General features: G+C 47.4%; 1 protein-coding gene across 1 annotated transcript in view; it reads left to right on the forward strand.

The window, feature by feature from the left end:
• The first annotated feature begins 292 nt into the window (after window positions 1-292).
• LOC126519289 (uncharacterized) overlaps window positions 293-14,069 on the forward strand; it is a 38,049-nt gene continuing 24,272 nt past the window's right edge. Inside the window, exon 1 of the mRNA XM_050168919.3 lies at window positions 293-1,505. Coding sequence (XP_050024876.1) covers window positions 1,203-1,505 — 303 coding nt within the window. The 5' untranslated portion in view covers window positions 293-1,202. The remainder of the gene's footprint in view (window positions 1,506-14,069) is intronic.

Genomic DNA, 14,069 nt, shown 5'->3' on the forward strand with positions numbered 1-14,069 from the left:
GCTAGCTTTAGCTTTTGGTGGAGTGATAGTGATGTAGTACGAAATAATCGTTATATATTTGAACGCTTAGGTTACTGTTCTCTAGTCTTTCTTTAATGCGAGGACGTCTGTTATGTCGCTTGTTACGCGGTTATCGTGAGCTTCTTTTTAATGCTCATACTTTTGAGCCGTTGTGATCTCCACATGGGAAATAACTGAACCGAAGTTGGTGAGGCAGTAACGTGAAGAACTGTAAACCGTACTTATTGCCTAACTTGGTGTGAGGAGATGTATGTTCGCAAAAAACGCGGGGGCGTGCGATTGCGACAGCGCGCTCACAAAAGAAAAAAAATAAACGAAATAAGTGCGAAAGAAAATTTGCAGTACTAAACTGACAGCTTCCTCAGAACTGAACTTGTTTGCTACGTGCGCTTTGTGGCCAAAGTACAAAATACAATGGGTTTCTCGACTAGCGTTGCGCTAAAGTTGATGCCACGTGCCGAGATGCAATAACCGCCGCGCTCAAACAGCACCTCCCGCGATCAGATGGCGTCCAACGTCCTGCGAAAGCCATAAAAACATCCCGACAAGCGTTTTGCTTCCAGATTTCCTCTAGCAATAAAAAATGAAGACCGGGTCGCTGTGCTCTTGACGTAAATCGCTCGAAAAAAATCAGACGTGTATGTAAAAAAAAAAAAAAAAAAACGCTACGAATTGAACCTACACTACATGCGGCGCGCTTTTCACAGGCGCACTAAAGCTGCACCGACAGAGCTCACAAACATCCGGCGCAGCTGGCGGCATTTACTTCCGATATCATTCGCAGCGTTCGAGCACCGCAGATAACGTGTGCGATTCGCAAACTGAAATCAGAGCACGCACGTTCATCGCCCGCGCGCGCAGCGAGGTGACCATAAACGGCGCCGGTTTGTGGCGCCACCTGTCGGTGAGCACCTGTCCTTGCGAGGCGCGCGGTACAAAACGCACGCCGCTCCGACCCCAACAGCTTCAAAGCGCGTGCGACTCAGAGCAGCAAGCGATAGGCCTAGCGCTCGTAAACAGGGCCGCGATTGCGGAGCAGACGACACTTGTTCGAGCGTCGTCGCACTATACACGGGCCTGTCTATCCGCTCGCGCTTGGAGGGCTGTTTCGCTTTCTGTTGTTCGCTCGTCCTCTCGCCTACAATAATCCAGGGGCGTCGTAATCTTATCTGCGGGCTATCATGAACCGCGTTATCTTGGCACCCGAGGCGACGATGTCGTCCCGTCAATTGACGCGAGAGAGCAACTGCGAACAGAGGGAGAAGCGACAGCAGCACCTAGACAGTGCGGAGGCCATGCAGGTTCGCCAGCGGCTGATCAAGGTGGCGCGCAGGTTGGGGCTGGTGTTCGGCGTACGCTCCAGGTCGACGGCCGAGGAGACGCTGGTGATCCGATCGTCAATGCGAAAATCGCCGGCCGCCGCGGCTGGAGCCAGGCCAGCGAACAAGGCCAAGAAGACGGTGCGCTTCGATGATACCATGCCGGTGAGTGTTTGGGGCGCTCATCATTATTGTAGTATTTGCGTTTTGGCCTTGCTCAAAACATCTGTTCTGAACATCGTAGTTTTCTTCAATTGACTCGCATTGTCGTATGAAACATTGATGGCATCCTCGACAAGTGACGCACGTCCTACCAGGGGACTCACGCTTTTTTTTTTTACCACCTCGGGTTCCTGAACATAGACCTACATCTAAGTACACGAGCGTTATTGCCTCCAACCCTCTATTTACCTCCCTCCCTTCTTCCCAGCAAAACGAGTGTTCAACGAGTGTTAAAACGAGTGTTAAAACGAGTGTTCATCGCCAACGAACCAGCGGTCAACCTGGTTAGCAGGCGACCAGTGGAGCACCGTCCTACACCTGTCTGCAGTATACCGACAAAATCATTCGTGCATGGTATCGAAATCAAACTTGGATGCGCGGTGTACTCATGCAGGCACCCTTTAGTAAGGAGTCATGTTGACTCTCCAGCATCGACACACCCTTCGTGAAAGGAGTTGGTTGGAGATCGCATTCGAAGGGTGCCAGTAAGCTGCTCGGACCTCAGATGTTTACCCCCACTATGTGTTCACGAGTATGCGCGCGTGCGTGCATTTATGCGCCGATGTTTTAGCGTGCGGCGGGCGAGGGAATGTGTGCAGTTCCTTTAGTAGACGCTGTGCTGGCTCAGCTTCCGCCGACACCCTGTTCCTGGTCTATACCGCAGAGTCATATAGATGATCTTGTTACAAATATTGTCACTGCGGCATTTGCTGCTACCTAGCTTTTCCGGCCTTTTCTTCTTACTTTTTCCACAGTTTACAGGATTTTTAAAATTCGCCTGAGTCAAAGCAGCGCAATTCTACTCCTTGAGCTGGAATAGTCTGAGAGGCGGACAGAACTTGCACGGAGAAAATAAGATACATGTCCCACTAATTACCAAAACAATCGTCAGCCTACTTTTAAATCCTTTACCAAGACGAAGGCCTCTCTCTGCGATCTCCAATTACCTCTATCTTGCGCTGTTGCGGATTACCAAAATATCGCGAATTAAACTTTTAAACTAATAATTGCGTTACAGGCCATGTTGCAATCTACCAACTGTAGCAGGCGCCTTCGCAAGATGCATCCACTTGGCAGAAATCCTGAGGATGAAGTCTATTTGTCGCTACGCGTTCCCAAGCAGTGCGACGAAATAGATTGGCGTTTGAGCTTTTCTGCTTGAGCGCCTAGAAAAACCTTGTCAAGTTAATGCAACAGTGCCCTTTTACAGCATGTGCGACGGCGCTTATCTCAAAAATGGTGCATCAAAACGTGTTCCATGTGCGATGTGCCTAAAGTAATTAGTCGTAAAGTGGCATTTCGTGCATTCTTTTTATGCGTTTCGCTTACTTGTCAAAGTAATGTCTGCCAATTATATTTGGGCTTTACGAGACAGGCGATCTTTAAAGTGCGTGTCTGTGGGACGAAGGATCGTGCTTCCACGTACATGGTTTTCATTTTGGATGATACACTAATGGAGCCAGCTTTATTCTCCAATATATATATATATATATATATATATATATATATATATATATATCATCGCGCGCAGCTGAGTCAGGCACGTTCCGCGTGCCGCCTTCTTGCTGCTTTTTGTAAACAGTCGCAACTTGAGCTGTAATTGTTGCCCCCTGTATTTAGGCGAGCAGAACGGTTGGAGTTGCATGGGAGAAAAGGTGCGTTGCGTTCTGTCCGCGCGATGCGTCAGTAGGTTCAAAGGCATCGTGTGGCCGTCGATGCTCGTCACAGCACCGTCAAACAACGCAATCGATGCGCGCAGGCAGCCGCGCGCCTGCTTGTTGCGACCGTTTAATATTTCTGACCGCGCCGATTATATAGTACGTACGTTTTGCTCGATAGTGGCATCAGAGGTGGGTGGTGTTGGCCTTGCAGTGTTACTGCCTGCGTTAACGCCGTACGCATCATGTCGTAATTAGCGCGTACTGCGTGAAATTTCAGTGATGGCAACCAAACAGACAATTTCGCTGCTGGTCTCAAAACCTTCAAGGACAGTGACGAAAAACAAGTAAGTTAGGACTGATAGACGATTCTCCCATGATTTCACGGGAGAGAGATTGATTAACTTGATAAGAAAATGATGTCCACGCACCCATGTTTTTTTCTTTTAATTTCGGGCCGAGATCCCAGCACTGGCATGTCAGGGTAACTTCACAGATTTCAAAGTATCGACTCGTAATCACTCTTGCTCTGGCACAATAAAACTTATCGAAACTTGCCCACTACAGTCTTCGGCTGCTTTGCAATACAACACAGCCCTGTCTTATGTATAAAAGAACTTAACTATAGGCTCGAGTCGACACCGTCACGAGTAGTTAGTATCGTAAGTTCAATGCGGCGTCGCCCCCGTCTTTCGTTTTCAAGTTTACGTTTTGTTTGACTTATCAAGCTTTCTCTCCCGACAACACTGTCTTTTTGGGTATTTTGGAAATGTAGCATGTCAATATAGCTCAACCGATCTTTTCTTTTCTTTAGTGTCTCTGTCAATAAACAAAAGGGCGAGATATGCGGAAAGACGGCAAAGTCGGCGTCGGAAGTTTACGGACCGCAGAACCAGAGAAAAGCACTGAATTTCGCAAGACTTCGTAGCCGTAGCCAGTAAAACTGTACAGAAGCTACGCAGTTCGCATGCGGCTAGTACGGGTTAGAAGTGCCAATAACCAGGCTACGCGTGCCGAGGCTGCGAAAATATTCAGCTTTTGCACATTATTTTGTGTTCCGTAAACTATTGATGCCGACTGTACCAGTACACAACAAGTAGTTTGAGGAACCCGTGTAGTACACCTATTGCGGTCCCCCACTGCAAGACTCCCGAGCCGCCTGGAAACACGTCGTGCTCCTCTTTTTCTCAAAACACAACGAACAGTAAGATAGCGCCGCTTTAAATGCCTTTACACTTTGAACACGTTCGGCCCCGGGCAACAACCATTCGGCGCTGTCGCTTGACTCTTGTTTCGCGCTTATCTCCACTCCTGGCACGCAGTCTCTCGGATGTGATCCGCATGACTACCACGGTCATGCGCATGCGCAGGTCTCTATTTGTAGACATGTCACTCGCACTGACACTGCGTTTTATGCCCTCAGCAACGGCCATTCGTTACCGCTCTTGAGCGCGAAGTCGTGACACTTTAGCAACTTGCCCCCATCCCAGTACGCTCTCATGCCTTTTCCTGGCATCCGATTTTCTTTCTTTTCTGTTACAACTTTTTTCCCATCGCATGCTCTAGTAAATAGATTTTCCGATGTGACCAACGAATCGTGCTATAGTTTGAACGTTTAATAAGCACGCCTATGTTTTTATGCTCCTGTGACGTCGCTTCCTGAAACTGTCAGAATTGTCAATCTGTCTTATATATCACATGACAAATTGCTGCTGTCGTTTCGATTTTCGCTTAAATGTGCGCCGCAGTAATGGCTCGTCCGGGAAAACTTGTTCAGCCAGTAAATCAGGACATTCCAATCAGTTGATCGAGTCAGTAAATAGACAGTTTGTTCTCAACCGACACAGATATATATGTGGGAGATATTCAGTGTTTCCCGGTACAGTGTCAGTTTTGGTGGAAATTGTTTTCCATGTTCAACAGAGCAGATGAAAGTGGTGTTTAATTGCAATTTTGCTTTTTGTTTCCATTTTATCTCGAGATGGACAGATGCTTCATAGCTTGTTGTTCTATCGATTGATGTTTCATTAGCACGCTATGGGTAGATATCAGAAGGAAAGAGAGAAAGAAAGGAGAGGAAAGGCGAGGAGAGGTCAACCACATGAGCGTCCGATGTGCTACATTGCACTGGAGGTAAGGGAAAGGAGGAACTGAAAGAGGGAAATAGTAAAGGCAGTGCGCCCGCGGGAACATGCACAGGATGACCATAAGTGGTCACTGAGGTCGATACGCTTCAAGAACTACTTCATGGACTTCAAATGCACACTAAGGGCTACTTTATTACTATAGTTTCATGAACTGGACTTGAGCGTCAGCAACTTTTTTTGAGCCAGCGACGAATGGGGCTTGGTTCGTGCATCTTTGATCCAGGAAATGATCTCAAGTGCAGCCAGCTTAATGTCGTCCTGAGAGAGAGCACATAAGTGCATGCTACCCATCCACCTTTGACCTGATGTTCAAGTAGCTTTGCAGAGCGAGGTATAATGCGTATCTCGAATAAGAAATTCATCGCTTTGTAAAGCAAACAGCTGGGCGAATTCATATTGACATTGTCAAAAGTATGAGGGATTCTGCTCAAGCGTGACCTACGCAATCTTCGAGAGCGAGCAAAAAGTTGAGGCTCAGCGCCAACTCCAATTTGCTAATGATTAATACTAGTTGAACACATAAACTCTCATTGGACAGTATATGAAGCAATTTCAGTGACAGTTATTGCATTCAACAGAGAAAAGTAAATCAGGCCAATTTTGGGAAGCATCTAGAACTCTAGTTCGGGATTTCAACTTCTTGCAAGAACTGCAGAAAATCAGGTTAAAAAAGGAAATGAATGCAGCAAAATGTTTGCTACTTGGCGACTGCACGCCAAAAACATACACTGCAATTTTATGAAGTGCATCTTTCGAGTGTCTAAAGCCAATGCCGCCTAGATGGCAGGCATGTGCACTCTTCTTCATGACGTCATGCTACTTGGACCAAAATTTCCATTGCCAAGCCCGGTGTGACGAAAGCGGTAACGTCGAAATCACCGCGGCTTACTTATACGAATCCCCATAGCCACTGGGCTGGGTATATAGCATGACGTCATGGATCAAAGCGCCCCAGCCTTGTGCTAGATATCTAGCAGGCTTTTCTACAGCGTTAAAGTATGGTCCGTTTGCCCAAAGCATCGTTGATAACCATACGAAGCTCTTTTTACTGCAAACTCTCTCTCATTTGATCACTGCAGCTGTGGCTTCACTGACGTCACGTCGCCACCGCGATGTAAAAAGTGCCTCGAGCGTGCGGCTCTTCCGCTTCAACGTCGTTTCAAATGAACAGCATTGTACGTACGTTGTGTTCGCCAATTTCTCTCGCACGGTCGTGCACGTGGAAACGGGGAACGAATCCTTTCCACGTCGAGTTCGGAATGCTTGCGAGTTACAGTCGCGTGAAGCCAACAGGAAGTAAAGCCAGGGAAAGCATTAGGGAAATCAACTGTTGCATTTAATTGAAATGCAGGAATAGTCAGGGAAACAAAAAAGTGGATGTAAACGTAACTTGCCACACGTTTTTGAGGTAGAAAGAGAGGAATATAGGAAGGCAGGGATGTTAACCAGTCAAAAGTCTGGTTGGCTACGCTACGCTGGGGGAAGGGAGAAGGGCAAGAGAGAAGGGAGAGAGAAGGTGTAGATATGTGTACGTTTGAGCTACGCAGTAAAGTAGGCGGGAGAATGGCAGCCGTGGCAGATCAGTGGTAGAGTGTACCGCATGCGTAATGCAGAGGGTATGAATTCGTCTCTCGCTTATAAGGCAAGTTGTTTATTGGTCTTCTTTCCTATCCCTTCACCTCAATATTTTTCACGTTTTAATTAAAAAGAGCAGTTGATCTCCCCTAAGCTTCCCCTGGCTTCATTATCTGTTGGCCCTATTTGTTTGTAAATAACAAGATATTGAACCACTCCATTCAACTTATTTTGCTCGTTCATTGCACAGCGAAGTCTGCTGGCCAGTTGCCTGTCCTAAAAGTTCCCATATTACGGGACGCCTGTCGCTGAACGGACGTTCCACATCCGCCACCATAGCCGTTGGTGGGGCTGGCTAACACTCCCAGGCCCGTATGTATAGTATAGACATACCCTTGAATGTGGGCGCGAGTACATATACATATGGCCGCGGCGGTAGATCAGTGGTAGAGCATACCGCACGTGTATTGGAGAGGATGTGGATTCGGTTCCCACCCACGGCGAGTTGTCTTTTTGTCCAGGTTTATTTCCGTTCAGTTTAGTATGTGCACGTTTCAAATAAAAAGGAAGGTAAGCTTTTTCCTGTGCCTACCCTGCCGTCATTGTCTGTTGCCTTTATGTGGCTATAACTGGCAAAATATCGAGCCTGTCGGTTCCTGTTTTTTTTTTTCTTTTCGCTCCCAATACTCGCGTCGGCCGGGACGTGGGCTTTCGCCTATTCGCAGGTGTGCGTGTGTCCCCATTTCTTTATTTTTGGCTTTTCAGAGCATATAGTGTACACGCTTTACGAGACCCGTCACGCACGTCACTTACATCCGTCCTAGTTCGAAAACCGCCCCGGCTGCTACTGTCCCAACGCATTCTCCAACTCCATCCTCCTGCCGCGACCGAAATGCTGACGTTGTCGAACTGTGGGATTTACTGTCTGTCTTTATTTTTCTGCGCACGCGGGAAAGAAACAAATCTGTTATTCAGCGACCTCAAGCGCAGCTGCCAATGACGCGTGACCTCTTTTTCTCGTCGACGCTGGAAACCTTGCTTCCAGCCTCCTCGCGGCGTCTGTTGACAACGTTGCACCCTTCTTCAACCACATCCAGATAAGGCGGGTCACGTGTGGGAGAGAGGGACAGTGACAACACAAACGTTCCCGAGGAGCGATAAATCTTGTTTGCACCATTGGGGAAGTGCTGTAGATAAACAGTGGTTGAGACTGTTTTTCGAACTGTGTCGAAGTCGGTGGGAGCCAGCGGGAGCCAGCGGGAAGCCAGTCGCAGGCAGATACGTTAGATCAATGGCACGCCGCCCTTGATAATGACCGGCGTACTCGTTCGCTTCTGTACGAACCTCCTTATCCGTAGCCGATAAGTCTATGGGTCTAACCCGCTGTTCAAGGGGCACTGTGAACTTCAAAACCGGAAAGTGCGAAGAGGCGCAAGGAAGAGGGATCGAGTGTTTTGCCCAAGCACTTTCTACGTCAAACGCACGCTGCCGACGTGACGTCAACCGACCGATGGCTGATAGACTTCTCTCGAGACACTTCGGTATGAATGGGATGCAGTTTCAGTGACTGATTGTTCCTGCGATTGTTACTATCTGCACTGATTCGCTTATTTTTCATATTGCAGCAGCAATATAATAAATTCTACGCCTGCATACCTGCACTTCACACATATATTAACGATGCACTAAGGAACATAAATAATCCAAGCAGTGGCACACACAAAGCTAGTTTTTGATGTACGTACAACTAGTCAGCCACATTTGCCAGTCGGTCACATTGCATTGAGTGATATTTGGCTAACTATAAGAGTCTAGTGAATGAGACGACGGCATGTTAGTTCGAGCGTCTGTCTCGAGGCGTATTTTTTTTTTTTACAATGTAACTCAGAAACCCAGACGTAGCGGCGACAATGGGTTGACGGCATACACGAGAGTTTAACTTATGAGAACAAAGCCCGGCGTTACACGTAGCAGAGAGGCCAAATGTAATTTAACAGTCATCGACGAGGTGCAACGTGTGCTATATTCCAGGGCATGTTTCTTATGAAGAAGCTTTCGCTTACATTTCTTTTTCTTTTCGTCTCAATGAAAAATGGCCGAAGCACTACGTACAGCACCACTGGCATTTGTAATCGACGACAATCTTGCGCAAAATACCGTTCACACTTTTCGTTCCACTGAAATAGTCAACGAAACACTGGATGACCATTGACGTTGATCCCACCGTCCGAAAATTAAGTACGTTACACTAAACGAATTTAGGGCTGTGCCTATGGAGCTTTCATTTTCACATAAAGTCATAGGATGCAGCGGCAAAAACTCGATAAGACACAAAGGCTTCTGCCGTTTCGCTCCACCTTTTCTGTGCTTCATCATGGGTGAAAATGTAACTGCAGTCAGGTCGTGTTACGTGTTATCAGCGCTTGAACTTTGTAACTCGGCGCGTCATGTGGATATCCACGGAGAAAGGAATGTGAAGATTGGCCGAAGTAATGGCCTGTCTTCGAACGCGGCATCGCGTTAATTACAGTGCAGCCTATACGGACGTGCAAACATTATACAGGTGCGACCCACAGTGCAATCTTCGACACTGAAACTTCGCGAAACACCCCGGTTTCTCGAGCTATCGTCTCCACCGGCTGGAACCTATATTGAAGCTGCATATTCCATCACACTTTTCCCACCGTGATGCAACTTCACTGTGCCCCCTCTGGTTAGTGGTGGCTTTTACGAAAGCCTACTCATTCGTTGTTGGAATGTCCGACACACCTATCTGTGACTCATGCAAGAGTGAAGAGATGATCCAGAGCGTGTTATTTTGTAATCTTTATGACATAAAACGCGACGTTCTTCGGGGTTTCTTAAATCAATTATAGAGCAGACCATTTTGAGAGACAAATATTATTATACCATGGCCCCACATGTCACATACTTACAAAGCGACGCGGGCATTACTAGGATTCATGAAAACGACTGACCTCAATGACCGATTGTAGGCGTGAAGTTATGGACAACTGCACATGTTCCTACTGAGAGTACCTTCTTCTTTCCCTCTCTTTCTTTCTTTCCCTTATATCCCTTCCTCTGTGTAGGGTAGCAAACTGGACGCACGTCTAATTGACCTCACTACCTTTCCTTCCTTTTCCTCCTCCTCAGAGCTTCACATTGCCACAGAAAGCCACTTGTTCACGCTACGCGCCCTGGACAGAAGAAAGCCACTGTGTTTGTGACATGCCTTTTCAATCCTGGGTGCTGCTGGCGATTTATAACTTGATGCTGTGCTAAAGTACAGAGTTGTACCAGCTTCGGTTGCAGGACAAAAAATAAGAACGTGGTCTTACAGGCCGCACCCACGTGACGGGTTTGAGACCCGGACGGTCCCACATTTGGCGCCCAGCGTGGAGGCCCCTGCTTTCCACCTGGACGAGTCACGAGTGCACCTCGAGTAGACGTGCAGCGCCCTCCGTAGAGTTTGGTGGTGCGATTCGTCGACTGTCAACGCTATCGAGGAAGAGGCTGAGGCGTAAGTCATGCTGAGTCCAGGATGGATGGCAGCCCTACAAGTTCGAGGCCGACGTACACGTTCTGGTCGACGTCATCACGGGCCACAGGAAGGAAGGCATCCTCGGCGAGTTGCTGTTCACCAAGAACGGCCAGGATGACACGCCCACGTACGTGCATGTCCTGGTCAGGATAACAGTGATTTTTACATGCCAACAAAGGCGTTTTCAAGCATTATCTACGTGAGTGGAAAGTTACAGTCAGGCCGACAATATAGGAGGTGAAAGAAAAGGCGCACTTGTCGACTGCGACCGATTTTATCAGTATATGTCTCAGATGCGATGACCAGGAACCATGGATGACTAGAGGTGTGCCCCCGGAAGCTGTACAGGGACCTCTGTGCTCGGTATTTTCGAATCTATTATGTGGCTGCCACACTGGAATCCTAGTCGAAGCTCCACCTGCATTGCTGGAGGTAAGTCGGAAACAGACAGATCAAATCAAGGCGCAGTATTTTACTGTACCGGTAGCACTCTACTACGGAAACTGCGACGAGACATGTATAATGAAAGAAGATGCACGCAAAGTACACGGTTCAGAGGATTGAAGGAGGACTCAGTCGCCGGTTCCTGCCGTGTTTTGCCACGACCCGAGCTCACGCGGGAATTCGTTTCAGGGGACCATGGCTGCGCTTCGCGAATCTAAATTGACGCGCACCTGTTCCACTTTGCTTCAAAAATGAACGTGACGGCTTTCGGCTCGTCGTATGTTGCGCATTGCTGATATGGGAGCTCGCAGATGTCATCGCGTCGCAAGGAACCGCACACCACAGTAGTTCGCGTATCTCGCACCACCTGAAGTGCGTCCTATAGCGCTGCATTTTGGCTTGTCTCCTACGAACACTGTCCCACATTCTATGGCGCAGTTTTCTTTTTATATTTGGCGCATCGTTACCCGTTGCCGTGCTGGATGCCAGTCAGATCGCGCACGTCAGTTAAACCGCAGCGCGCATTTTTTTTTTATTGAAGTGAAAAATAAAATAAAGGTTAGACGCCTTGTATTGTCGATGGCTACTCATTTTCACATAATAATGATATAGAGATATAGAGATAGAAAAAAGAATAGACAGAGAGGTTGTAAATAGATACACGTATGCCACTAGATACACGTCAAGCTGACAATTTAATCCCGCCCCCTTGCGGGATTCCTCAGAACTATGTTGCTATACAAGTTCTACTCAATAAAACTGGACACGAGTGCAGCGGCAGAAACAACATATATTTTACTCAAGCTCTACGAAAATGAGAGATACTACTCTCTCGACAAACGCGACGGGCATTGCCTCACGACAGAACGTATTTTATCACGCATCCACTAAATGGACACTGTCTTAATGACGTCGTTTTATTTTTATTTCGACCATGGTCAGTGACCTGCTTCATTTCCAACAACGCTTTTACCTGACCAAACGGTATTCCGTCGAACTCTTGACTCTGTCCTAATAGTTGTTGTAAGTCTAACTTATCATATATATAAATGCGGGTGTCTCTACGGTGGAGTATCTCTACGGACCTCCGTTCCCCCACGCACTTCATGCGCACACGTGACACGAACTGCTGGGATTATCGCAGCTCGCACGTTACTACGCAGCAGCGCATGGCCTGCGAGCCTGAGAGCGAAGGACATGTCACAAGATCCGGAAAGAGAGAGAGAGAGAGAAAGAGAGAAAGAAAAATAAGTGTTATCTAGGACGTACAGCCACAAATGGAAGTCATCTGCCCTTTTCAAACAAGGGCAGCGCTGTTTCCACCTGCAGGCGTGAGTCTCACGATGGCACGCAGACAGTCGCACTCATGCCGAACAGCGTGCTCACGCTCACGCACCCATTATAATAACAAAGAAAAAAAAGGCTGGAGTGCCAGTTCCACGGGACGACTACGGTGGCGGCCTCTGTCGGCACGTTGGGAAGGACACGAGCGCGCACGATGAGATTGAGTTATTTTGAGCATCCGTTATTCAATTATTATACACATCGCGAAGAACAAACTTCGTCGCTGTTTAGGATACCTCATGCTACTCTTGAGTAAAATTATTTTGCATTAGTTGTGAAAACTTTTCGTTGTGACGTACACGCCATGACATTCACGTAGTGTTAACCACCGAGGGGAGGGGACAACGCCCCGTTATCAAAGCAGCTGAAATGCAAAATGAAGGCCACGTAGATCGTTACTTTGTTAGACCTCATTTCAGGTCAATCCTATCCGTGTTCACTATCGGTTAACCATAGTGAGAAGCGACGTCTAGGTCACGAAAAGGAAATTTGCTACAGAATAAAAATGGGGTTGGAGCTAATTTGCCACTGAAGGGTAACTTAACCACAGCTTTGGAAGGGAATAGCGCGTGATGTTTCTATCACTGTATGAATAGCTAAAAGCTCGAAGCTGGGCCTTCTTGTACCGTTTCATCCTTTCTCGCCGTCAGGCTACCCCTTCGTCTCCAGGAGCATGTAAGCGCAGTGGCAGATGGGCCTCCATGATTGAAACTGCAGCGAGACTGGACGAAGAGACTGAAGAGGAAACCGATTCCCCGTCTGAGCTAATGAAAAATAGCAGTATCCAACCCCTTGAAACAAGAAGAAAAAATAAGCGTCGAGAATTTCTTTCCTTGCTAATAAAAATAACAAATTGGCGCTTAGTCCTGCACCCTATGTATCGTTTCTAACTACACGCCGCACGCGTCACCACCAACCCGGTTCACTAACCCCTTACTTTGCTCGCGCCGACACATTCCAATTTTCCTTTTTTTTCCTCGTATCATTAGACAGTGGAATTCGCCGACACAATTGGTGACAACACAATGCGATGCTGCGTGTGTCTTTTAGTTGTTTTTGCTTGCTACCTTTGGACCTATGTTATCACTTTCTGTATCTGATCTGCTTGGACCTGTAACATCACCTGCAGGAAGAAATAAATAAAGAAACGACACCCTGATAGCACTTGTCTGGACACGCCAGTGGACACGCATAACCACTAGCTTTGAGCAGATGAATTTATTCCAGACAAGTGCAGATATTTGTTACGTACGCGATTCCCACACATACGGAACCAAAGCTCTCATATGTGTGCAGTTTATTGCATTAAAAAAGAAATTGTCTTTTTTTTTCCTTCACAATGCAAACGTAGGCGTGCGCACGCACTTGTTTTGTACAGCGATTTTTGCTGTTTCAAGAATCGAGCTATAGTGAATCCGTCTCCGTGTCTCGACATAACAAGGCCAATTCTAAAGCAACAGCTCACAATCCGCACGAGCTTCAATGTAACGCTTAAACATTGCCAACTATGTCTTCTCAGCTGGGCCCAACCTCAGCGCTCGTCAGGTTCATCCTCGGCTTTGCCTTCATTATTTGGTGAAGAAAAAAAGATCAGTGGCGCTTTAGCGGTAAATGCATAAGAAATGCGTTATCATTGCTTACCACTTATTTGGAGTCCCGTATCCATGATTTAAAGCGCGCTCGCAGCTTTGCAAAGTGTGGTTCAAGAGTTCGCTCGACACGCGTCCTGCCTCATCGAGGAGGGAAGTGCTACTGACGGTGGTCCAGAGTAGGCCACCGTCAGTTGCCATATATA

This window comes from Dermacentor andersoni, chromosome 10 (assembly GCF_023375885.2).
Source record: "Dermacentor andersoni chromosome 10, qqDerAnde1_hic_scaffold, whole genome shotgun sequence".
Classification (NCBI taxonomy): Eukaryota; Metazoa; Arthropoda; class Arachnida; order Ixodida; family Ixodidae; genus Dermacentor; species Dermacentor andersoni.